At 41.6% G+C, this 27604-nt stretch overlaps 2 protein-coding genes across 4 annotated transcripts in view; both read left to right on the forward strand.

Moving 5' to 3' along the window:
• The window catches only part of LOC116043923 (potassium voltage-gated channel subfamily B member 2-like), a 34357-nt gene extending 31035 nt beyond the window's left edge, over positions 1-3322 (forward strand). Inside the window, exon 5 of the transcript XR_004103576.2 lies at positions 3312-3322. The gene's annotated coding sequence lies outside the window, so the exon portion shown is untranslated. The remainder of the gene's footprint in view (positions 1-3311) is intronic.
• LOC116043921 (E3 ubiquitin-protein ligase RNF31) lies at positions 166-26994 on the forward strand. 3 transcript variants are annotated; one of them, XM_031290947.2, is made up of 25 exons: positions 380-461; positions 1203-1222; positions 3759-3957; positions 4066-4212; positions 4857-5012; positions 5232-5288; positions 6424-6622; positions 7432-7609; positions 8601-8734; positions 10165-10337; positions 13501-13734; positions 14208-14393; positions 14524-14691; positions 14789-14974; positions 16421-16627; positions 16719-16892; positions 17770-17868; positions 18042-18131; positions 19435-19549; positions 20873-20985; positions 23679-23789; positions 24436-24484; positions 25260-25356; positions 25683-25848; positions 26545-26994. In XM_031290947.2, exons 2-25 carry the CDS (start codon positions 1212-1214, stop codon positions 26593-26595), a joined length of 3300 nt encoding a protein of 1099 aa, XP_031146807.1. In that variant the 5' UTR covers positions 380-461; positions 1203-1211; the 3' UTR covers positions 26596-26994. The 3 variants fall into 3 exon arrangements, with proteins under 3 accessions (XP_035860832.1, XP_031146807.1, XP_031146808.1); XM_031290948.2 differs by lacking the exon at positions 380-461 and adding an exon at positions 747-763; XM_036004939.1 differs by lacking the exon at positions 1203-1222 and having other exon boundaries at positions 166-460; positions 3757-3957; positions 26545-26993.
• The last annotated feature ends 610 nt before the right edge of the window (positions 26995-27604 follow it).

Raw genomic sequence — 27604 nt, forward strand, 5'->3', positions numbered from 1 at the left:
AATGGGCAACTGTAAAATCACTACGTATCATACATTTGCGTTTCAACCAGTGACTGTTTAGCTAGCTTAATACATGAATAACATGTAAATGTAGCTCATTTACAGCTAAGATGGATATAGCTTTATATATATAAAACGATCCGTTCAGAAAGAAATGGGTGACGTCACCTACACTGCGACACATGTTTTGCTCCAGCTCGAGGGGAGAGCCCGTTGTGTTATCACTGGGATTATACACTGGTATACACACATTATTCACTACCGGTTTTGTGGTCAAAGTAAGTTTTACGTCCCCGGTAGACAGATTATGTTACTGTAACACTGACCACCTTACATTGCGTTGTCTAGGTCAGGGAGACCGTAGCTCGCCGTAGCTGGCTGTGAATGAAATCAGCGTGCTGAAGGAGGGGACTGTGAAGAGCATCTCCGGGATTTCACCGTTATATTCCCGCAGACCAGAGGTAGGTAGGTGGGCAACAACACCAGCCTTTACCGACCACTGTCACACTGGGCACACCGCAGACAGCCCGGATATCCTGTGAGCATAGCTGTGCGTGAGTCTCAGGTGGCTACCTTGCATTTGGTAGCTAACGTTACATGTTTAGATGTCTAAGTTAACGTTAGCATGTTCACGGTTTCAGAAGCACGTTAATGATAGTTTCGACGCGTCACTGGTGGTCATTTAAGCTGCTGCACAGTAATAATGACATCCATGTAGTGCAGCAGTGACTTCTGTAACCAGCACTGCAGTGGTTTGACTGAGGTAAAATTCATTTTAAATATCAAAATTAAAGGTATACGTGCAGTTTAATGTCCCAAATTATTTTCCAAAAACTGAGTGTCCCAAATGATTAGGGTCTTATTTGAGACAGGTTGCCCTAACCATAACCATAACCATAACCATAACCATAACCATAACCCAAACACCTGTTAAACAGGTGGTTTAGCAGGTTCATAATTAAGGACGTTGTATGGGGAATTTGGGACACTAAACTGCACGTATGCCAAAATGGAAAGATTGCATTGAAGAAAAAAGGGTCCCTTTCCGTGTTAAATCATTAATGCACATATGGTACCTGCATCTATTATAAACACTTCATTACAAAGCAACATGTTTTTTTTTCTTCCTACATTTTATGTTTTAAAATCTTTATCTGCACACTGCTCCAATTAAATAGTGCATCTCTCTTTTAATTGTGCAGACCTCCTTTATGCCCTGCAGGTAAGTATTTTTTGTCTTGCACCTGAGTATTTTTGTCTGGATGTGCGCACACTTTCCGTGTTTTCCCTAGCTTTGTGGAAGACTTAGATGCGCTAATTTGGCTGGGTTTAGGCGTCCTTCCTCAAGAAAATGTTAAGTTTTTCAATTAAGTAAATGCAATTTCCCCATACATGATGTGTCTCTTTGTAGGATTATCTCTCTGTAGTGTTTTTGTGTCTCTTTGTAGTCGTGTTGTGTCACTTTTTGGTCATTTTTGTTTCCTCTGGGGTTAGGATTGGGCATCGAGAACCGATTCCTACTTGGAAGTACGCAGCGCTCTAGTGTGGCTTTATTTTACATTGAAAAAGCGGTAAAACTGCAAACCACCATTGACTCAAAATAAAACGTTCCTGTTATTTGTGAAAATAAGCATGTGACCCGTTTCAACTCCACCCCTCAAAGAATCGGAATCGAGAATCGATAAGAACCGGAATCGAAAGGAAGAATCGTAATTGGAATCAGAATTGTTAAAATCCAAACGATGCCCAACCCTATTTGGGGTTGTTTTGGGTCTCTGTGGTCATGACGCGTCTCTCTGTAGTCAGTTTGTGTCCCTTTTGGACCTTTATTATCACCATATCTGTGTCTTAAATAGAGATGTTCCGATACCAATATCGGTATCGCCTCCGATACCTAAAACGCTGGTATCGGTATCAGGAAGTACTGGAGTTTATGCACCGATCCGATACCACATAATAAAGCCCTAAAGAAAATCTACGTTAAAGTAGTTTATTTATGTTCTTTTTCCGTTATAACTGACTGTCAAACTGCATAATAAAAGAAAGTTCTGTGGCGTTCATTGTTTATGTTTGTTCATGTTTCACAAAGAGTTTAACCTGAGCCAGACCGACAACAAAGATAGAAATCATATCACATCCATACAGGGATAGTAGTATACAGCTGTTATACATCATATCATCCATACAGGGATAGCAGTATACAGCTGTTAAAACATAATAAAATATATGACACACTGGTATCGGATCGGTCCTCGGTATCGGCCGATACGCAAGTTCAGGTATCAGAATCGGTATCGTGAAGCAAAAAATGGTATCGGACCATCTCTAGTCTTAAACATTGGAAAAGCTAGAGCAGATAACAATTAAATAACACTCAAAGCTTAAAGACAAAACCTAAAGCTAAAGAAGTCCAACTACAATCATTAGATCTGAGAAAGGGTTTTAGTTACATTCATTTGTCTTAGGTGCTGCACAAAACGGCACGGGACGGCACGGTGCTGCACCTAAACCTTACAGTGGCAGGGGAAAATAGTCACTTGGTCCCTCTTCTAAAATCTGAAAGGTGCAGTATATCTGCAGCCATCTGATACATGTAAGGAGCAACATTATTTCCCTTTGTCATGAAGCAAAGTATAATTATCTCAAAATTGTACAGTGCTTAAGTGTTACTTTCCTACCCCGGCAAGTAAGTCGACTGAGAACAACTTCTCATTTGCAACGACGACCTGTCACATTCACACAGTTACTCATTCATACCTGGAAGCTGCCCAGTACAACCACAGTCTGATCTGCTGGCCACTGAGCAGCTCCACTGGAGCGGTTGGAGTTAAGTGCCTTGCTCAAGGGCACCACAGTGGTGGTAATGAGGGAGGGACAAGCGCTGCTCTTTCACTTTCCCCACCCAGATTTTATCCTGCCTGTCTGGGGATTGAACTGGCAACCTCTCTTCTCTAACCTTTAGGCCACCACTGCCCCCACAGCCATGACTGCCCCAGCAGCATTTGTTTTTGTTTTAAACCTGTGCCTTTCCTGCTATGACAAGTGAAAATTCTTTTTAATCTGCCGTTAAAAAGCTCTTTGGAACTGATTTATTTAGGAAGGATAAAGAAAACTTACTGAATGCTTTGATGCTGGAAATAAGATGTAAGTCGCTCTCTATCTCGATTTAGAAACGGAAGTTAGAGAGAGGAAGACCAAACTCTGGGGCGTTCTCATTACTCCGACATCTAGATAACAGAATATTTTATAAATGTATGTGACTTACTGTAGATGCATCCGTATGGTTTTTATCTAGGGCTGCACGATATGAGGAAAATCTCTAATTGCGATTATTTTTGACTTGACTTGCGATATGATTCACGCTATTGGAGGGAATCATCATTTTTATGTCAATATTCTTATTTTCATTGAAAAATATTAAAATAAAAAAATGAAATGATTATAGTGTGATTTGTGCGAGGATCTGTACCAAACAAAGGGTTTTTCTTTAGTCTGTAGGACATTTGCAGCACCGCAATACTTCATTCAGAATGGGTTGACACATATTTTGCCTTTAACAAATATTGCACCCCCACCTGGGATTTGGATATTGCACTAGTCCATATTGTGATTTTGATAAAACTGTGATTAATTGTGCAGCCCTATTTATATCTCAAGTAATTACACGCTAGTGTTTACGTGTGTGTGTGTGTGTGTGTGTTTGTGTGTGTGTGTGTGTGTGTGTGTGTGTGTGTGTGTGTGTGTGTGTGTGTGTGTAGAATGCCATCTCTGTCGGAGCAGCTGCAGGAGGTGCGGAGTCTGGCTGAAGTGTGTCTGTACTCTGGTGGCAAGGTGGTGGAGGTGCGGGTTGGGGTGATGGCTATGGCAAATCTGCCCTTACCGCCCTGCTCCAAATACTGCCACATCGCCGCCGAGACCATGGTCATAGAAAACAGCTTTGGCAGCAACAGGAAGGAGGTGAGAGAGAACAAGTGCACATACAATATCCCCACCTGGAAATACCTATAAGACATCCATCCAGTGGCTTGTGGGCCAAATGTTCTGTTCTCTGTGTTTCTTCTTCAGACCCTTGCATCTCTCCAGCGCTTGTCTACAGCATTGAACATCCTAGAAAAGTATGGCTGTAATTTGACAAACCCCAACAGGCCAAAGTACTGGAGAACTGTGAAACACAACAACCCAGTGTTCAGGGCCACTGTTGATGCTATTCAGGTAACAAAAATACACATTATAGTAGAGTATTAGTGCTCTATAAAAGTGTACTAGGGATCAAAAGAACTTACAACAAATTAAAGTGAATACAAAGAACTGACAACTGAATAGATGTTTACGTGCAAGCCTTCATGACATATCTGATGGCATGTATTGTCAGTCAGTCTACTAATTGTCTGTATTTGTCGTCTACAATATTGTCTGACAGACCGTATTACAAATATAGTATAGAAAGTAGTCAGTAGAAATATGAGCATATTCATTGTTCTCACTCACTCCTCCATTTGGCACAGAGTAGTCATTGTTCAGATGGTGAACAGCCTGAACAGGCCCTGAACTTGTCCTGATCCTGTCCCGAACCTTTCCCGAAACTGCTCAGAAACTTGTTCCAAACCTGTCCTTAACCTGTCCAATTCTTATCCTGACCCTGTCTTTATTCTGGTCCAAACTGCTACAATTTTCTCTCAATTCTCAGTCCTTTTTTACTCTCGATCCCAAGGAATGATTTCCCGTGCTGACTGACAGAACTTCTATATGAAGGACCTGGGAGGGTTTAACTTAATACTCAACTGTTCGGGAAAGTAAAAAAAAAAAAAAAGTGGTGCGGGTCACATTACATCCCGTTTTGTTCTTTTCGCTCCCAGGGAGGACGAGCAGTGCTCTGTCTCTATGGTTACTCCAATCAGCAGCCAGATGGGCTCAGCTTCCCCGATGATGTCACAGATCCTGATGTGGGCCGAGTTGCTGCAGTAACGCTCGAAGTGATGAGTCTGAGGATGGAACTAGAAATGCTTATTAAGGTGTGTGTGTGTGTGTGTGTGTGTGTGTGTGTGTGTGTGTGTGTATATAATCATTGTAGAAGAAAGTTTTAGACGCTTTAATAGTGATTGTATAATCGTAAGCTGCTTTATTCCGAGGCACTGGTCTGGTATCCTTATACATGTATGCGTAGTGCATTGTATCTTTTGCTTGCCTTGAAAGAAAAAGCTTTAATAATAACTTATTTAATTTGATCACAGGATGCTCATCCCCACCCTGAGTTCTATGAGAGAATCCTTCCTACGCTAAGACACAAGGTAGAGTCCATCATACTACCATCGTATCTGTCATTTAAAGGATAGGTTCACAATTTTTCTGTCTGTCTTAAAATAATTGTCAGGTGTCCTGTTCATACTGGCCATTAAAATATCCCTTCATAATGTGATTCCAATGTAAGTCCTCGTTTTGTACAAAAATGTGTTGAAAAGCTCCAAAGTAAATCTTCCAAAGTAAGTTATAATGGCTAAGGCTAAAAACTTAAAGCCACTGAGGGGCTGCTATACGGACTTAAACAAACAGTCTATGGCTAGTAAACTAGCTGACGCGCTCTCTTCTACCTGACACCGCTCAGTAACCTCCTGTTGAAATCACAGACTCCAATAGTCATCGTTGCGTTTTGATGGTCATTTATTGATCACAAAGTTCTTCATATTCACGTGCAAGAAACCATGTGTCCATCGAGCTCCATCAACAAACATTTCATCATCCATGTGAGCGTTGCGCAGTGTAGCGTTTTGATGCGGTCAAAAACTATTTGTGCTCCTCCGATTAACAGCACCCCTGTTACCTATTGAAAGGTTCCTACCTAAATAGACGTCGCTCACCAGCACACTAGTGACACCAGTGGACAATTTATGTCTTACACCCATAACACAGACAAGATAATAAGACAATCATTTTCTTCTCAACATAGACAATCATTTTCTCTTTTTATTGCACTATTTGCACATAACACTGTACATTTCATATTTTATTTATTATTACTGTATATTTGTTTTTATTATATAAGTTAAAAGTCTGGATAATATATGTTGTTTGTATACCTGGAATGGTAACAAAAATAATTTCCCCCTGGGATTATTAAAGTATTTCTGATTCTGATTCTGATTCTGAACACATGAAAAATGGCCCTTACATAAGGAGTCTTCTTAGTATAAAATTAATAAATAATGTTTTCCTTTCCAGTTGACCTGCAGTGAAGGGAGAAAGGGAGTTCTATACTAAAAAGGTTATAACTTCGTAAAATACTTACACAGTGGGCTGGCGAGGAGAGCTTTGTCTGATAAAGCCAGTGTTAGCCAGTAAAGACAGTTTATTTTGAAGTTTATGATGACGTGGTGATGTAGTGCCAATTCTTCACGTCAGCGTTTGCCCACTCTTCTCTCCTCTCAGGATGTGGGTCTCAACACTGACACTGTGTTCTGCCACTTCTCCTCCACTTCATGCCGTTCAGACGGTCAGACCAAGTCTCTAGCCTTCCCCCTCCACCATCACTCCTCCAGGGAGAACAGTCATGGCCAGTCCCTGTCCTCCAACCACCAAAGTCTCAGGTCCATTCAGGTCTTTCCCACTTCTTCAAAAAAACACCCAGGTGAGGAGAGAAAGCACTATTTTAATGCTTTCACTACTTGGTTAGCTATGCGTTTATCTGTACGTGTTTACAGTGTCTTTCCATTTATCGACAGACCCTTTCAAATCAAGTAAAGTGATTTTTGCTTATTATTGTTGTCATTTTTTTATAAAAATTGATTGACTGATGGTGTATCACTTCCCCAGTGTTAATAGCAACTCCCTACTTAAGCTTGATTCATGGTTCTGCGTTTAATCTACGCTGTAGGTACGTAGGTACGCATAAATATGGACCCTAGGCCGTAGCCTGACGTGCACCTCCCCAGAAATGTAACTTCATGTCACGGCAACGCAGACCGCATCCACTATGATTGGTCGGCTTAGCTAGACTCTCTGTGAACAACATGAAATCAAGGAGAAGGGTTAGGGTTGTTTCTTCTTATAGAGTCGGCACTCGCTCCGAGGCTAATCCCTCCGTCACTCTCTTACTCGCTGTACTGCAGCACACTACATACTCCCCACGCATACACACATACCGGCCCTGCTGTTCTCTTAAAGAGATATGCTAGAACTACGCAGACACACCAGCGCACAAGTTTAAATCCTCATAACCGTGTAGGCTGCTTATGTGGGCTATGACGTAGGCTCAGCGTGGAGACTACATACTACTATAAATCAGCCTTAAGGGCACAGTGCAGTGGTTAGCACTGTTGCCTCACAGCAAGAGGGTGGGTTGTTGATGTTGTGATAATATGATTGTGAATTGGAACAGGTTATAGTAGAAAATAATGTGACCGTAGTTGGTAGAGTAAATTGTTATCTGTGTTCCAGAGAACTGCACTATCTGTGGAATATTCCGTATCTCTGCCCACTGCCTCACCTGCCTCCTGGGGCTCTGCTCAGAATGTGACAGACTGTACCACTCCTACCCTGAGAGGGCCAACCACCGTCGAACAGCTGTCTCCTCATCATCATCATCATCCTCCTCCAAAAACAGGAACAGTCAAGGGTCAGGCAATATAAAATGGCAATACTCTGATCCCACTGGCCCATAGCCAGGGCTACTTGTCCAATATCAAATAACAGTTTACTCCAGAAATTTAGTGTCAGCATCGCCGACTTGAGGAGTCACTTTCTTTGCTGCTCAGCTGCCCTTTTCCGCCATTTGTGGTTAGGTGCAGATCTGTTGTTGTTGTTTCCCTGTCGATTAAATAGATGTATCATTATGTCAGTCCGGGCTATGGTCAAAGTTAAAGCTGATCACAGCAAACTGTAGTGACAGTTTAGACATAGTAGATGTCAAAGTGTTAGAACCAAGTGCTAGTATGACTATGCTAAGTGTGTGAAAAAAAATCAACGTGTATGGATGTACAGTATATTCAGTCGTTACAAATTGATACAGCAGTGTAACCCCTCATTTCCACCAACTGCGGGACGGCAGCGGATCGGCTCCGCTGCGTGTCGGCTCCGTGCTCCGCCGTCCTTCAATACCCACCGGGTCCGGATTTGTTGTGGAACGGCTGCACCAATGACTGACAGCTATAGTCACGAAGACCCACAAATTCACGTAGAATAGAACCCAAAAACTAACAACCGTTTGTTTCCATCCAGAGGAGTAGAGGGGAAACTCTGTGCTGTGTTTTCAAGGTGTAGTGCAGAGAAATATGACCTGCCGTGAGCACGGTGTATTTTATTTTGAAAATTAACCAGATGTTTTATTTTGTTTCTGTGCTCGACTTCCTGTCCCGCACAATCGGAATTGTGCAGAATTGCTGCGGAGCTCTCCGGTGTATAAATAGTAGCTCTGCATATCTGCTCCAGAGGGCTGCGGATCGCTGGAGCTGGGGCGGAGTCGGAACGCAGCCGTTCTGCAGTCAGTGGAAATACACACATTGACTTTAATGGAAACCTATTGACTCCGCCACCGTTCCGGAGCGGATCCGCAGACGTTCCGCAGTTGGTGGAAATTGGGGGTTACAGTCCCTCTTCCCCTGTTTCAGGTCTTCCGCCTGGTGTTGCCTCCACTGCTCTAAAGTCAACTCCGTCCAGGAAGTGCTGTGTGAGGAGTGCGAGCACCCTCGCCTGGAATTGATCAGCTCCAAAGTAGACGAATCTCAGCCTGCCACCGTCACTGGTCCGTGTTGTCTCTTGGTGCATCCCTCAGCCCCAGTATCCCAATCAGTCCAGTATCTAATCACAGCTCCTTCATTCTACTACTTTCTAGTTTCCTCTGTGACATAGAAACTGAGATAAAAGCAAATACGTCTACGGCAGCTACCCTTCACTTATTACTCCTGCTGTCCCTTAGGAGAAAGTTGTTAGGCTTGTCGACTTGAAATAATTAATTATGTATTAATTGAAGTATGCATTGTACAGTCCCTCCAGAAAAATGCGATTATGCGATCGCGTAATTCAATGCATAATCAGCCAAAGTCCGCATATTTATGCGGGGGCCGCATTTTTTCAAATACGCCACACTTTTGCCGCATAAATTGCCGATTTCCGCGCAAAATATGCGGGGCTTGCATGATTTCAAAATCCCCGCATTTTCGTTGCAAAAAGTCACATATTTCTTAGCAGAAAGTTGAAAAATGTTGCGTTTACTTCACACATTTTCCATTGTTGACATGGGAACGTTATGAAGTGACGTAATTACGCAACGTGAGCATCATCGAAAAGCTGCAAACCCCGCGGTGAAGCCATGATGAAACCGCAATTTTTGCAAGTTCCCACAATTTCATCGCATAAAATTGCATAAATATCCTGCATATTCCATCGCATTTTTTAAGAAAACGTGGCGCATAATCAAGGATTTTTGCCCGCAACAATCACAAAAAAACTTTTTTAACTTTTTCCGCATTTTTCTGGAAGGAAAGTAGTCAGCATATCGTGATGATTTCAATGTTTGTAATTTAAATTGTGAAAGTAATACTTGATTATAATATTTCATGTGTATTGGTACCTTTGGTTACACTTTACTTGAAGGTATCTACATAAGAGTGACATGACACTGTCATGAACGTGTCATAGTGATTATAAACAAGTCATAAACGTTTATGACATAACACTTCTTTTAGTGTCATTCGGTTTTTGTCATGACAAGTTATGGTTAGGGTTAGAGTTCATGTGTCATGACTGTGTCATGTGTTCATGACGGTGTCATGTCACTCTAATGTAGATACCTTCAAGTAAAGTGTTACCGTACCTTTTTTATTTTAGGCCCAAGAACAGCCTCAACCATCAGTATGCATGTGAAAATACGACGGGACTAATATTACCAGGGGACCTCATGTGATTTAGAAATTACCCCCATCATTACCAGCAAGTTCTGCTCAGTTGACTGCCCTAAATTTACACTTTGATCTTTAGTCTCTTTAACCCTTTTCATTGACAATGGTCTAAGCTTATTTACTTCTTAGGAAAGCAAGAAATGGTCACCACAGCCATGGTACTTTTGGAATGGTACATTTACATTAAGTTGAGGACATGATTGTTACTGATAATAATGTGACTTGAATTAGCCGACAGTTGTGTCTGTGTGTGTGTGTCAATGTGTTTTCTTAGACTGGCAGTGTAAGAGCTGTACCATGGTGAATGCAGCCAGCAGTATTCTGTGTGAAGTGTGTGAAAGACCTCGTTTGGCTACACGACCTCCAGTGACCCCGTCACACCCACCCATCACCCCCCCCAGACCACCGGCACCAGTACTGGGCATGCCCGGTGACCCCGACAGCCAGGTAGGTGTGTGTGTGTGTGTGTGTTATTATTCATTAATTAATATATTTTTTTTTATATACCGCCACACCGGTGCATAGTCGCAGAGAGCGCTACTTGACTTTTTTTAAATTCAATGTATCAATGTGACTATACTCACATCTGTTTTGTATTTATCATTTCATTTCTGTGTATTCCAGCCCCAGACAAGTAAGGCGTCCATAGTCCATAGTCCATAGTGTAAACATGTGGTGGCTGCGTTCTGAATTTCTCACTCACTGCAAGCATAAGCGTAAGAAAATGTGAGGGCAGCTAGCGGCACAACCAGGGGTTGATGCAGACGGTATAAGTGAAGTATGAAGTGAAGTTAAGGAGGGATCTGAAGGAAAGGAGAACATCCTTGACTTTACAGCAAAATTACTGAAAACGGCACTCGAGCTTAAAGAAGATGAGGACCTCGGTATTGAGCGAGCACATCGGTCGCTGGCACCAACACCATCAAACTCTTATATTTCCACATCAATTGTGGTCATATTTGTCAACTTTCAAACAAAGCAGAAGATTGGTAATGAAGGCTGGAGCACAAAAGATCTGCAACGTCTAATTTGTAAAGGAATAACTACTTCACAGCATATGTGAACTAGCTTTTCTCCATGTGTGAGACAGATATTAGAAACAATACACTAATAAATTCTGCTAGTTTTAAAGGAAACTGAAACGTAGTATCAATGGTAACGTATCAGAAAAGCTCTCTTTCTGAGAACAAGTCCTTTTTAAATCTCTCACAAAGCCTTCAGAGGGAGTTAGAGCGAGAGTGATACTGTTCTCTGCAGCAACAGCTCAGAAAACGAATCCTCCCTTCACCCGATCTGTGTTCGTGGCTGCTACAGGATAAACACATCGATCCCTGATTCAAGCCTTCTGCTGACCAGCTTCTTCAAAAGGTTCCTTGAAGGACGAAGGTCCCCAGACCTCCATCAGTTGATTTTGTTCTTCACTTTTTTTGCTCATTTTAGATTAACTATCACGTAAAGGTGCTGTACTCAACATTCAGAACATAGCAGCGAACAACTATTTAACCCTCTGAGAACGAAAGACGCACTGGCGCGTCCAAATGATATTTGACAAAACTCCCACTCAAAAAGCGATATTACAGAATTTCATTTCAGACATTTATTTACTATTTCAATCATATATGACCTAAGACTTTGGTAGATTAATTTCAAGCACCGAAACAATTCGTACAACACATCATAAGTTAAGCTTTGTTTCCAAAAGAGATTTGAGGAATTTCAAAAAGCCAACGTCCACGTTTCAGCTTTAGCCCTATCTCTTTACACATTGCTTCAGAAAAAAATGTGGGCGTCACTGTATGGAAAGCTGAGTTTGTTCTGAACATTTTGATATGGAACACATGGGGATAAGTTATATGCAAATACCCTAAAAAGGTAAATATAAAGTGCTCATATTATGCTCATTTTCAGGTTCATATTTGTATTTAGAGGTTATATCAGAATAGGTTTACATGGTTTAATTTTCAAAAAACACCATATTTTTGTTGTACTGCACATTGCTGCAGCTCCTCTTTTCACCCTGTGTGTTGAGCTCTCTGTTTTAGCTACAGAGTGAGACCTCTCACTTCTGTTCCATCTTTATTTGGAGTCGCACATGTGCAGTACCTAGGTAAGGACTACTAGCCAGTCAGAAGCAGTGTATGAGGGCGTGCCATGCTAGCAGCTAGGTGAGCATTATAACGTGTGTTACAAAGTGACCACGTTTGTCTCTGAAGTAAAGGCTGGACTACAATAGAGCTGTTTGGAGCAGTTTGTGAACAGTGTTTTCTGTTGGAGATGGTAAGTCCCTTTGCGGTGGACTTTGGGCTTTTTCACTTTGTAAACCTATAACATGCACAAAAAAGATATATAACACAATAAAGGAAAGGGAAAAAGCCAAAAAGCATAAAATGAGCACTTTAAGAAGATACGTGAAAATGCCCTTAGACCTCAGAGGGTTAATCATAACTGTATATAACTATAACTATATAAGCATCGTCAACCGGAAATGACGCAATACGTTTACCGCAGCACGTCAGCCAAGCAGGAGGCAGGACAGCCAAGCTATTGTAGCCAGTTTCATTGATTAAAGTAGAAGCCGCTCCGCATAATACGTTGTGCCCAATTACGTGTTTAATGAAGCCGGCCTATCAGACTGCCGCTCAGATCGCCTATTGGCGATCTCGACTAACCACGATCAGACGTTTTGAAAATACAAGGAATTGCCCAAGCCTATTTGGTTTGTCGGTTTGTTCGTCTGTCAGCAGGATTATGGAAAAAACTACTAACCCGAATTTTCATGAAACTTGGTGGAAAGGTGTCGATTCACGGGGCGGATACACAAATTACATTTACTTTGACAAGACAGAGCAGCAGATACTGCCTCGCTGTGTGTGGGCTTGTGCAGGTGTAGTTTGAAGAGTCCTAACCTTCGAAATGTGAGTTCCGATTATTCGGTCAATCACACACTTGGTTTTGTATCATTTAGGTGACTTTATCTGTGACTAAGATTGATTATAGCTCAGGGTGTGCATTTAACACAAAAACATCTACAGATAATGTTTTGGCTTTTGTATACTTAAAGCTACATTGTGTAAGAATTTCTCCCATCTAGCAGATAAATTGTATATGACAACCAACTAAATATTACTTTCTAGCCCTTCCTCCTACGGTGGCTGAACCCGAAATTAGCTCTCTCCATCGTTTACACGCAGCTGTTCTAGCCACTCCAATATTAACTTTGGTCTTGTTGCTTTGTCTGTCGCGATGTCGTTTTAATTCTCTTTTTCTCTTCCCTGGCGAGTAATCTCCCCCTTGCATTCGTCACGGTGCCAGTAGGTGTAAGAGGGCGAAATGCGGAGGAATGTCCCTCTTTTGCTAATGTATTTTAAAGATGGAGGCACTACATGGCTGCCGTCATTCGAGCAAGTCGGTCATATGCATTCTGAATGATTCTGAATGTCAGATTCTACGCTTACGAGAATACTTTGATTAGTTGGTAGAAGTAATTACACATGAATGAGTACATATTTGTGAAAGAACAAAGGGGGTTTTGCTAAGAATCAACTCAAAAAATTACACAATGTAGGTTTAATGACTCTCTCTCTCTGCCCCTCTATATCTCTCTGCCCAGTGGGTGTGTCAGTTCTGTACGTATCTGAACTACTCTCCAGCTACAGTGTGTGAGATGTGTGACCTGGCTCGTCCAGAGCCCGCACCCCTGCCTGCGAAGCTCCGCCCTCCCTCCCCTGTCAGACGGGTCCCCGCCCTGCCAATCAAACCCAAAGAGCCCGCTCCTGAAGACCTGGATTCCTGTAGGCAGAGGCTCATTAAGGAAGAGGGACTGAAGCTGATCCAACTGATTAGAGCAAGTCACCTTCATCACCAGTCATTGTGTCACTACATTAAGGGAAATTTCACACCTATATTTCGGTAGACTCGGTGCGATTCACGGGTGATGTTGGGACATTGTTGCATTTTTAAATTTGGTTCGGTTTGTGTTCAGACTGCTCTTTGTCAAACGTACAAAACATTGTAAACAAATGTCAAACGGTCGATTATTGGACATAATATCTGAGTGAGTCCGTAAATATTGTGCAAGGTGGAAATTGCAGGCTAGTAAATGCACAGTTTTTTGGTTCACTTCCTATATTTGGGTTGGATTGCGTTCTCACTTGAAGTAAACTAAAGTTTAGTGCACTTGGAAGCGAAACGAGAACCGCGTTCACAGCGGACTAGAGTTCACACTAGGGTTCGGTTAAAACGGACCAAACTGCTCAGGTGTGATAGCAACCTTTAGTGTCTGTATTCTAGTGTGTCTCTCCATTGTGTCTGTGTCAGGATGGGGAGAAGAAAGGAGTGAGTCCAGAGGAGGTGTACACAAGCATGAGGGTAGCAGGGGACAGCAGCATTCTACCGTGCAAGTGGCTCAAGACAGAGCTTCCTCTGCTGTTAGACCAGATCAGGACGTTGGTGGCAACATCTTCCCTTCAGTCTGTTTCTGACAAGACTACAACAGAGCGCACAGTCAGTATGCTTCTCTCAGTACAATCTAAGTGTGTTAAGTCCTGACATATCACATCCTTACTGGATGTTTCCTCCGACTGTCACTGTCAGTCGTGTTTTTCTGTTAGTGATTGACTTTCCTCTTACACAGAGCAGGTCATGTAAAGCTCCCGCTGAGGATGCTGGGAAAGAGGTGGGCCCTGCAGAAACTGAAAGTGGGGTCCAGTTGTCCAGAGTAGAGGCCAAGCAGGCATGGCTGACAGCAGGGGGTGAAACCGAGAGAGCTGCCAGGCAAGCTCTGAGAGACAGACTCGCCAAGGTGACGCACAAGAGATGCACAATGATATTCCATCAGTCTCCATTGTTTGTCTAGAGATTGTATCTTTTTTTTTTTTATCTTCACCCTACCCTCTCAGGTAAAGGAGCTGTGTGCGCTGGGCTTCAGCGACGAGGCTCGCTGTCATGAGGTTCTGAGGCTGAGTGGTGGTGAGGTGAGAGGGGCCCTGGCCCTGCTGCAGCGACCCCTTCTGGAGCCCTTCCACAAGCACATTTGGAGTGACAAGCCCGAGCCTCCTGTAGACATCCATCACCCTGACAAACAGGTGGGAGCAGGCATATACTGTACATCAGGCCTGGGTCCAGTCACAGCTCACAATGTTCAGCCATCTTATTTCTTGTTATTAGTCTGGTATTTTGGAAATTCATAACTTCTCTTCATTTGCTCATCCATCCCACTCATGTCATGGTAATCTTGTCGTTTTAACAGCAATTTACTGCTGAAATAAGTTATTGTTATAAGTTATTGGCAGTGGTGGAATGTAACAAAGTACAAATACTTCGTTACTGTACTTAAGTACATTTTTCACGTATCTGTACTTTACTTAAGTACAATCAATAGTGCATACTTTTGACTTTTACTTTGTTACATTTTGCAGCAATTATCTATACTTTCTACTCCACTACATTTCTACAACGTTCCGTTACATTTTCTGATCAGTTTTTATTGCTCGCGATATTACGAATCCCACTATGGCCACGCCAAGACCCGCCCTTCAATAGCATTTATTGGCCAGGCGCGTACCGCTCCCGGTACTACCGCTGCTCCTGTTACTGTTACTGTTACTGCTGCTGCTCCTGATACTCTGCTTGGTCATATGTGAAGCATCCATTATAGGGTTAATATACAACCCGTAGATTTATCTTAAAAACACTCCCGGTCCTCCTCAGCTGTGAAGCCACGTACTTGTTGTCCAAGCCCGTGTGTTCTCGCTAACTAAATGTGTGCAGCATTCGCTGTCCCGTGGGAAATAATGCAAAGTCGAGCTTCATGCAGATCACCCTGATAGATAACCAGAATTATAAGTCAGAATGTAAACTGGGCCACAGATGGTAAGCACAATTACATTAACCTAAAACTAACTTAATTAAAATGCCGCGGCTCATACCGTTTTTTTTAATTATAGACATTAAGAGAATACATCGTTATGCAAGTACTTTTACTTTTAATACTTAAAGTACATTTAAAATCAGGCACTTTTTACTTAAGTAGGGTTGTCATTGTTGTACTTTTACTAAAGTAAATATATCTCTGGTTATTTGTACTTTTACTTAAGTACTGAGATTCAGTACTTCCTCCACCACTGGTTATTGGTATTACATTTTAATAAATCATTTAATTTTGACCATATGGCCTTAGCAATAAACAAGCCGTTCTTCAGTGTCGCAGTCTGTCGTATTGTGCTCTTCCTTTTTTTTTAAGTATTGGTTCAGGCACCGTTTAGGCACTGTGTCAGTGCCTAAACATTTTAAAAGTATAGTTTTAGCACCGGTATCGGAAAAAAATAAAAATAAACGATACCCAGTTATTCGCATAACTGGTTAATGCCCTTCGAGGTGTCCATTGTCAGGAATCACTGGGCATTAACCCTTACTGAATGCAGCTTTAAAGAGTCCACTTGAGAGCATGAGAACAGGCTGGGATAGCTGGTAGGATATGTGAAGTCTAACCTTGTTGTATTCTTCTACATCATTTCTTTCTTCTCTACCAGCACATATGTCGGAGGTTACTAGCAGTGTACGATCTTCCCAGCTGGGGTCGCTGTGAGCTGGCACTGTCGCTGCTTCTGGAGCACAGCGCACCTTACTCCCTGGAAGATGTAGTGCAGGCTGTGCGAGAGTCCCACGACAGGGAGTTCATCAAGAGAGTGCTGGCTAAGGAGTGTCCCATCTGCCTCTCTGTCTTCCCCCACAGCAAGGTACTGCGACACAGTGAATGTTTATGCTTTGCAATTGTCGAAGCATTTCTTAAGTCCTTTTCCTACTTTCTCGCCCTCTCTTCTCTCTCAGATGCAGTCTCTGACGTCGTGTCAGTGTTCTGTGTGTTGTGGTTGTTTCCAGCAGCACTTCACCATCGCTGTAAGGGACAAACACATAAGAGACATGGTGTGTCCAGTCTGCTGGGAGCCGGACATCAATGACCCTGAACACCTCAATAGCTACTTCTCCACCCTGGACATCCAGGTATGAAAGCAGATGAACCAAGGAAGGAATGAGGGGGGGGATAACATACTACTGGTGCCCGGTCACACCAGAGAGTGGCGTAACAGAGTTCAATGTGTTCTTGTGAGATAGGCGGTGCTGAAAGTTTAGTGGCGTAACGGCTACTCGCACCCTCAGTCACTAGTCTGGATCTACGAAAGTACATTTTCAGGATAATTGCTTGACATTTCGGCGCATGACTCACGCGCAGCATGTCCTTTACCTTCCTCTCTCTGTGTGTCGCCGTTGTCAAACTCCCTTCGCTTCGGGAAACAACAACAAACGTTGAGCTAGCAAGCCACACGCTGAAAATTTTGAAGAAAATTTGGATCGTGCAATAAGACAGGCCTGCTTGCTTCTTTCGGGGAATGATTGTAAAGATTTACAAAGAATATGTTTACGGCATTGACTCTCTAACTGGAACGTTTTGGGACCGATTGGCTGGATTGCTGCGGACGAAGTCCACACGGAGATACACTGGTAGGAGCAAATACATTTAACCATGTATCCAGCCAATTTAAATAACCAGGATATTTTGGCTTCACTTTTGTACAGCGGGAGAAAGTGAAGACGCGTCACCCAGCTTTATATACAGTCTATGATCCAGAGACGCAGAAGACATTATACAGCTGTTCTCACAGACTGAGTAGTACCAACCTTGTAGAGTAAACACATCTTCATGTGTAAAATCAGTGGAGTGTCCCTTTAAAAGATCATACCTGTGGTTTTGCACATCTCGGCTCATCTACTACAAATAACGTTTTACGTTTCTATGCCGACTGGGTTCTTGCTACCTTTCAGGGATTGATTTCTAGCTTGTATTATTTCTATGGTTGTGTTATTGTAATATGTGCTTCAGCTGCGAGAGTGTCTGGAGCCAGAAGTCTATGAGCTGTTCCATAAGAAGCTGACAGAGCAGGCTCTGATCAAGGACCCCAAGTTCCTGTGGTGCTGTCATGTGAGTACATGACAAGTCACTCTTGGCTTTGTCAACAAAAAATAGTGGTGAACAAATTTCATAAAGTCCAATTTTTAAGACTATGCAAGGAGAATGGAGTATTATTATCTCATATAAATACATATGAGATAATAATACTAATAATACTCCATTCTCCTGTTCCCTCTCCTCAGTGTTCATATGGGTTCATCTATGATGGAGACCAGCTTAAAGTCACCTGTTTTCAGTGCCGCAACAGTTTCTGTGCTCAGTGTAAAAAGCCTGTAAGTATTATGTGTCGTGTTGTGTTGTGTTGTGTGTCTACCTTTAACAAATGTTTTATATGAATTATGTCAGGCACACACTAGAAGACCTACAATGTTATAGGGTTTAACAGACCTCCTAAATAATCGGGATGTGTGTAACATGTCCATATGCTGCCAGCAGAATAAAAGGAATTAGCCTGTCATTATACAGTTAATTAGTCTATACACATAAATGAGTATCTTCATAGTTTCCCCTCCTCTCCAGCATATCACCTGTTTCCCTCCCTGCAGCCATGCAAATGATTGTGACACACAAATAACTTATTATTGTGCTAGTTTCAGCATTAAGTTATTTAAGCTCCTTCTTGTTTTTGTTAATTATTTAGGATTGTTAAATGTTATTGTTATTGTTAACGATGTTAAATTTGTCTATTTGTCAAGTTTTTATGCCACCCTTTATGCCTATTTTGAACAAGATGCTCAAGAAGGCAGCTGCCTACTGCATGAGGAGTTTGTGATTTAAAAAAAAAAAAAAAAAAAAGTCTAATTCACCGTTTTTGTATAAATGCTCTTACAGCTTAATGAGAAATGATCTTAACTGCGGAAAAGTCCAAATTTACAGTAATCTACCTGTTACCCATGAGTAGCAGTTTATGTATCTTGTAAACACACAGCCGGGACAGTGAGCCTTCACATACTCCTCAGATTAGTTAAGATGAATACACCACAACATGTCTGATACTTTATATTGGTGTTCTCTGTCTGCCTGTCGATCGATTTTGTCACCACGATAGTGTCACAACCGTACAAAACTTGCATGTGAAATCACAATGAAGGCAGAGTTCGAAGATGGGTGTGGTCCGAGTAAGGGTGGCAGAAAGTAGGGGGGTAGGATGTAGGGCAGGGACCACCCCACTTTACGCCCCTGGCCTGATTTGTCGTTGCGGCAGGTGTGTTCCCATCGGAAGATGGCTTCTAGTCTTTGTAAGGTTAATACCGTTACAAAGGTTAATGCTATGTAACTTTTGCACATTTTGCATGTAACCATGCATTTGCATTTGTGCACATTCAGCACCACTATCCTCATAGACAGCCATGTACATTAAACTGTAACTTTATGTTTCCTCATACAAATATGAGCTAACTGAATAAGTGCTGAATAGTGTGATGGTATAGTTAGAATGTTAAACATATAGAGCCAATTGAAATGAACTGAAAAAAGAATAACTTAAAATGAAGTTCCTCTTTAGCTTCTTTAGTTTAAAGCATTGATTTCACCAGGAAAATGACAGGTGGACACGTTTCTGTACTGCCTCTGCAGTGGGAGTCTCAGCATGCAGGTCTGTCCTGTGAACAGTACCAGTTATGGAAGAGGGAGAATGATCCAGAGTATCAGAGACAGGGCCTGGCTGGATATCTCAGAGACAACGGCATCAGTAAGCACACACACACACACACACACACACACACACACACACACACACACACTATGGTTCTCTAGCAGCAGTTGTCGAAGGTAATATGTTGTCCTACTTTATCTAGGGGTGCACTAATAATAGATTTTTGATTTATGTAAACCAAAACAGCATGTAACCAGCTGGCTGGTAGACAACAGTATTTCCTCTAGCCCACACACATTTGATTATGCTAATTAAGCATAATCAGCTCTGTGTCTGTCCCTCTGCTTCGGTTTCACTCTGAGTCTGACTTAATGTCCCGCTCACAACACTATCTGACTCTCTGTTACCGGGTATTACGTTGAAAGTATCTCATTTATTAAATAATTGCTTAAAACCTTTAAAAAATAGCTTTGTGTTGGAGTTTGTAACATTCCAAAATCTTAATTTTGATTTAAAGATTTTCATTTTCTCTGTAAATGCATATCGGTTCCAAATATCGGTTATCGGTTTCATTAACTACTAATAATCGGCATCGGTATCGGCCTTGAAAAACCAGTATCGGTCAATCCCTAATCAGGACACAGGCTTAGCAATGCTAACCACGGCACTGTGTACATTAAAATAGCTGTTTATTGTTTTGAGTGTTGTCCATGTTTTCATCTTCAGCTTTTGACCCTCTCACTGTGTGTTTTCACTTCATCAAAGTTGATTGGAACATTTTGGCCGCCTAACACTGTCTTGCTCAGCGTTCGGTAGCACCTTGCCGATCAAGGCTAGCTAGCTAGCACTAGCGTTAGCCAGTAACTTAAAGGAAAGTCTTGATTTTCATCCAGGTCTGTATACTGCTACTGTACATGCAGATGAACAGCAGCAGCACCTGGGTGTCCCTGTTTTTCCCGCTGGTAAATCTCCACTGGATGATTCGTGTCAGCTGGGTTAAAAGTCAGCGACTTTCCCTCTTTAGCATTTAGCTTAGTCTAGCGCCAGTGAAACCATAAACGACACTAGCTTAGCCACGTCATCTTCCCTGGCTCCGCCTTCTTGTCCAAATATGGTCACTTCTGGCTCCAAAATACAAGATGGCGAAGACCAGAATGCAAACTCGAGGCTGCAAAACGGCAGTCCACAAACCAATGGGTGACGTCACCGATGCTACGTCCGTTATTTTTACAGTCTATGGGTGAAACACGTTAACTCAATGAATAAATAATCTATGCTCAGTCTGCTTATTTGTACACTAGATTCAAAAGATTTTCCTGTATATACTGACTGCCTCCCTCATCTCTCTTTTTTCCCCTCATCCTCTTTCTCATTCATTCACATCCTGCCTGTCACTCCTCCTCTCCTCCTTCCCTCTAGCCTGTCCTAACTGTCGCTTTCAGTACGCGCTGTCTAAAGGAGGCTGCATGCATTTCTGCTGCTCACAGTGTCGTTACCAGTTCTGCAGTGGCTGCAACAACCCGTTCCACACTGTAAGTCTGACACGTACTGTAGTCCTGTACCACGTTTTCATGCCGTAATTATAAATTAGTTAGGGAGAAAGTACTGTTTTTTTATTAGATGGAATTATGGTCCACATATTTACCGTTTATTACTGCACCGTGAATAGCATTACCCCTTACATTTTGTGTTTCAATCATTAAGATAAACACATGCCTAAATCACCCCATATAGAGTCAGTAATCCCTGTTTCAATTTGTTTTTGACTTGTCTCGCTTTGCCAGACCTTCCTCCACAGCATGAGGAGGGTCTGGCTAGTCCCCACAGCATTCCGGGATGGGAGAAGTAGTGCTCTGGTTTATTGGCATTTCTTTAAACCATGAGAATTGATGGAGTTAGCCTTATGGAAATGTTGGAACTACTTTTATACTTTTAAATACTTTTAGGAATAACCCCTTGAGATGTAGCATCTCGTTTTCAAGATGCCTTTCGTTGACTTTGGTAGTTTTAAAGGAAACATGTTTATCTTTGACTTCAGGGAATTAAGAAATATAAAAAGTCATTAATTCACAATTCCCAATTAAGTCATTAATAAATTGATCTAATCTTCTAATTAATTTGGGTTGAAATTTGGGTAGTTTTCCCAAATACAGTACACTATTGCGTGATCACTGAGGCAGTCAGACATAGGTCCAGATTTCCAAATTTTTTTTTCTGTACTAAAAGATCATCGAATATAATAATTTCTTTTCAGCAATTAATAGATTGTATAGTAAAAAGTTACAGTTTTAGGATTCCGCAGGTACAGAGGGAGGCTCATAAATGTTTTGAATAGTTATGACAAAGTGGAGATTTGCAGACCTACTCTGGCTCTCCAGGTCCAGAATAGAGTTGGGTTGATTTCCAGTTTCACCGGTCCATTTCCGGCTGAACCGGCATTTGTCATTATGACACGTTCTGAAAAAAAAAGAAGCCTACATGAGCAACCTGTGACATAGCGTTAAATCCAACTTGTATTACGTTAGTAATAAGCAGTGTTGGGCAGTAAGGCACTACAGCGGCATTAATAGTTTAACTAGCATTGCTGTTTTCTGAATCAAATAACTTTTCAGTAGCTTAGCTCCTGTACTGATCAAGCAGTGATCGGTATCACTTAGTATAGTGGAGCACAAGTATAAAGTAGCAACACATGAAAATACTCAAGTAGAGTACAAGTACCTCAAAATGAACCTAGGGGTTAATAACACATGAGTACCGAGTCGACCGTTCTCTGGGATATGTTTTCATGCTAATCGAATGTGACCAGTTTTAGCGCACACCGCTAATTAGCTTATAACGGTAGTCGTTGGGGCACGGGTAAAGTTAAAAGAAATCGCTATTTCTATACCACTAACAAGGCTCAAAATACTATCCTAATATCCACACTTCCACGGTAGCATAATGAGGGTCCCTACATGTAAACCGAAGCATTGAGAACTTTGTAAGTGTACAGACAGTTTATTAAAGCAGCCATATTATGCTCATTTTCAGGTTCATAATTGTATTTTAAGGTTGTACCAGAATAGGTTTACATGGTTTAATTTTCAAAAAACACCATATTTTTGTTGTACTGCACCGCTCTCTCTCTCTGCTGCAGCTCCTCTTTTCAGCTGGTCTCTGTTTTAGCTACAGAGTGAGACCTCTTTTCTTCTTCTTCTTCTGTACTATCTTTGATTGCACTGCACATGCGCAGTAGCTCAGATGTAGATCATGTCAGCTAGCTAGCTCCATAGACAGTAAAAGAAAGGCTGTTTCTACAACTTCGGTCAGTTACAAGGCAGGATTAGCTGGGAGACTTCTAAATGAGGGCGCACATGTAAGTAGTTCTTTTGTAGATTATGGTGAACTTGTGTGTGTTGTAGCAGTGCTTTGCTATTGAGAACGAGGTAGCATGCTAGCGTTAGCATTAGCGTTAGCATGCTAACGAGCTAATGGTTGCGGTTAGCCTGCTCGTTTCGGCTTGTGACGTCACAAGCCGTGCCGATTTTGAACAGCTCACCCAGAGACTGAAGGCAGGACACATTCAGAAACCGTATCTCACTCTAAACAGCATGGATGGATTTTTTTCAAAGTTTGTATGTGTGTGGAAGCACCAGAGACACAAAATAACACCCCAAATCCCAGAAAAAGTGTTTTTTTCATAATATGGGCACTTTAAAAACGATTTTAGTTTATAAAGACAGCACCGTTCATTTATACAGGCAGGCGCCATCTTGGGAAAACAATCATGACCAGTCGAACGACGAACGCCGTGTAACCAGTAACATAGCTCAAGCATGGCGCTAAAACTGGTCACATTCGATTAGCATGAAGACATATCCCAGAGAACGGTCGACTCGGTACACGTGTTATTAACCCCTAGGTTCATTTTGCGGTGGATTTGTCCTTTAAGTACAGTATACTTGAGGAAATATACTTTTTCACCACTGATTGTGACAAATTGCGCAGCTTCAATAAAATCATATTTGCCAACAGGTCCTCTCTGTATGCTTTTTATTAAGATAGTGAGTTTGTGTGTAGTGTATAGCTTGTGTTGTGTTTGTTATTGTCATGTTGGTATGGATTTTGCTCGTCTAGAAATGCAGTAAATAAGCTCCATTAAAAGAAAGAATTCTGCAACTCACTCAGTTCTAAACCCTGCATGAACAAGTGACAGGTGTCTCCTCTTCTCCTGTCTGTCTAACAGACCTGTGCAGTGGACGAGTGCAGTGTGTCTGGATTACATGCCCATCATCCCAGAGACTGCCTCTTCTATCTGAGAGACTGGGAACCTTCCAGACTGCAGGCTTTACTGCAGGTACACACACACACACACACACACACACACACACACACACACACAGACACACTGTAAACATATCATCTGCATTTCAAAACATGCCTTGAGATTTCTGCCTCCACCACAGTATAATGGATGTGATTAGAAATTAGTTTGTGGTGCTCACAGCATTGAACAGAAGTCTGTATAATTTGCAGACCTCACTAAACCTTCTAATGAAAAAACAACATTTTAGAAAGCACATTAACAAATTGGGAAAGAAAACATAACTGAAATCACATTTCACACAACGAAACAAAAACACAAATTTTAGTACAAAAAAGACAAACAGAAATCACAGCATTTCACAAAACCCAACAAGAAACAAAAATAACATTTAAGAAAGAAAACAATATGTATTTGACCACTCAACGCTTTCTCATTGCCTGCCAATTATTTTTTACATGACAACTGCACATTGTAGCGCTCTTAAACTTTAACCTTGACGCAGCATATTTAGCTGTTATACTCTGACACTGTCCTATGATACAATAACTTTGGTCAAAACCTGTCAAACTATGTTCATTCATCACTATGGTGGTGATTTGCACCTCAGGGCTACTGTACAAAACTGTGTGAGACAGATGTGAGTAACAAGTGTTCTCCTTTTCTTTCTGACTCACAGAATAACGGAGTGGCCTTCAACACTGAACCCCCTCCTGGAACACAGACAGGTAGGGCAGAGGAGTGGACCACGGAGCAAGTGCCACATAGCCCGGCTTTCTTTGTGTTAGCTGGCTCGACAAAAACCTAAAGCCCCAATCAGAGAGAACGGGTATCATGATGATGATCATCATCATCTTTGTTTGTTAACTCGGCTTTTCTCCATCCGGCTCTGTGCAGGTTCCCATTAAAGGGGACGTTTGGCGCGTTGTTTGACTGTTCTACTGCAGAAAATAGACTCATGGCATGTCATCCGCTTCAGTGAAGAGGAACAAGTTGTTATAATGGAGCGCTATGAAGAATATAAAAAGAAATACTACAGCAAAAAGCAACACTGTTGCAGCAAATGAGGCTAGAGAGGAATGCTGGAGAGAAAAAAATAGCTAATCATGTAAATGTATTATCTGTGATAAATACCATCAATACTGTACCAGCAGTGTCAAACGGACTTGGCACCAAATCAGGACTAGGTTTGCAAAATTCCAGGAATATTTAAGGTGGAAACTTTCCATGGGAATTAACAGAAATTTTCATAGGCATTCCTGTGAAGCGCACGGAGCTCACCTCATGTCACAGCTCTCCTTTTTCGTTTTTCCGACGCTGCCCTCCAAACGGTTACAGAATACACAGAACTGTTCCAAAAAGTAATGAAATGATTTGTGACATAATATCCTTTCCAGGGCATTTGATCTTTGTAAGTCTTTTTTTTTTTTTTTTTTGCAATTCCCTTTCCCGCTGATCTTTGTCTCTCTTTCTTTGTATTTCTTTGTCCCTCTCTTTTGTCAGGTCTGTGTGGAGTGATAGAGCAGAAGGATGAGGGAGGGCAGCAGCCAGATTCAGCTTGTGGAGCTCAGACCCAACATGGGCATGCTGGACTCTGCGAGTATGATAGCTTCATTGAGTATTATTTGTTGTACTGATGCCTTGGTCGCCAACGAAGGCAAAATGTATGTTATTATGTACAGTATGTTATTTGTGCTACAGTGTGTGTCTAAGGCCAGAGTCTCCCCAAGGTTCAATAACTTCCCACCTTTGTGGTACATGCTATCGTATCGTACATGCCATGCTCCGTACTTGAGAATTGAAGGCAAGTAAAATGTTATCCTACCTGATTAAAAGGACCCAGGTTGTAAAAAGAATACAACTTTCTTTTTAACAGGCGACGGGTAGCAACAAAATCTCATACTGACTTGTTGTACTTGTATCCAGGAAGCATTACCGGGAGTACCTGGTCAGCCTGATCAACAGCCACTCGGTCGACCCCGCCCCCCTCTACAGCTCCAACGAGCTGCTGCTGGCCTGCAGGAGATACAAGGTGGACGACAGCCGCAGGGACGGAGAGGACGGCTTCATCTACTTCAGCAGACTGCTCCAGGTGTGTGTGTGTGTGTGTGTGTGTGTGTCTGTGTGTCTGTGTGTCTGTGTGTCTGTGTATCTGTCTGTCTGTCTGTCTGTCAAAGTATCTTTATTAGTCTCCCTAAGAAGAAATTCATTGTGGACACAGAGAGAAATTGCTGCAAGAGTTACAACAGAGACACACAACAAACACAGGGTTAAAACAGTTAGAAGACAAATGTACATTGAACATCTAGGCTACTCAAAGAGCTGTGCAAATTACAAATTACCATTTTCTATAGGCTACTTGTGCAAAAAAAAAAAAAAAAAAAAGCCATCCTTCCTACATTCTTCTGTTCTACCATACATGCCTTACAATCATTCCTACTTCCATAAGCATCCATGCATTAAGTCCTAAAAATAAAAAACATTAATTTATCCATTTATAAATATCCTTACAATCCATTGTAAATATGCATTCATTCCTTCATTCATATCCATACATACATTCAGTCACAGATATACATTAATAAAATTCATGGTCATACGTTTATCGCTGCTCATTTATGAGCTTAACTGAGAGAGGGACAAATGAGTGCTTATACCTGTTATGTCTGTCTGTCTGTGTATGTGTCAGTTTGGTGTGTGTTACATATATGTTGTATACATTTTATTCAGTCTTTTACATTTAATTTTGAGACAGTGACACTAACAGCCCTTTGTGGTCTCTCTGCAGAAACTGATGGATGAAGTACCGCTTGGTGACAAGGTGCCACGCAAGAAATAATGAATCACTTCCTGTTTCCTGCAGTGATCTTGTTGCCCTTTCAACTTAAAACTCAGCCCCGAGAGACAAACATGGCAACAGTCTGCTTCAGGTTTTTGGATCTGTAAATGTTAACTTATGTTCCAATGATAGGGTTAACACACAGGAGTGACATCTCTGAAGTTCTGCCTGAGTGAATTTAATCAATTCAATTCAAAAAAAACTTTATTTATCCCCCGGGGGCAATTTTAAAAGCCAAGGAGTAGTTCTGCCAAGTACATAAATATAATAAAATACACACAATGCCATATATTATAATACATAATTAAAGTGCAATAAGAGAAGAGCAGTAGCAACACATTTTCAGTTTCATAATAAAAATGATTGTCCGACACACTGTGTGTGTGTGTGTGTGTGTGTGTGTGTGTGTGTGTGTGTGTGTGTGTGTGTGTGTGAGAAAAGAAAAAGAAAGCTATAGTAAGGGGGAAGGAGGGAGAGAAAAATCAGTAAGATATTTCACATTTTGTTTGTTGGTTTCAGATGGCAGGTTTAATCTAAATTAAAAACGCGGAACAAAATTTGATTGAAATGTGACTCCACACCATCTGAGGCCTGTATCAACACAGCCTTGCTCTCTTTGATTTGACTTCATTGAGTCTAACATCAGTGATCCTGATAACTAGTGAATCATGAATGTGGTTATCAGCTGGCACAGTTAACCCTAGTTTACAGATCCAGCTTTGTGCACATTCATGTTAATGGGGCAGCTTTTTTTTAATAACAATCACATGCAACATCAACTGAAAAGGGCAGATTATTTGATATGGGATCAGATGAAAGCCCAGGAAGTATGAAGCTGCAGGTCAAAGACTGACTGAATAATCACACAACTAGTGTAAATGAAGGAGGAATAGAAGTAGTGGGAAATAATACCCCGATAAAAAATGTATTTGTGTTTTTCTTTTTTTTTCATAATAAAAAAAGCTAATGCAACTGTGAATACACTTTAAAACCGTTAGAAGTAAAGAAC

This window comes from Sander lucioperca, chromosome 9, assembly GCF_008315115.2.
Source record: "Sander lucioperca isolate FBNREF2018 chromosome 9, SLUC_FBN_1.2, whole genome shotgun sequence".
NCBI lineage: Eukaryota > Metazoa > Chordata > Actinopteri > Perciformes > Percidae > Sander > Sander lucioperca.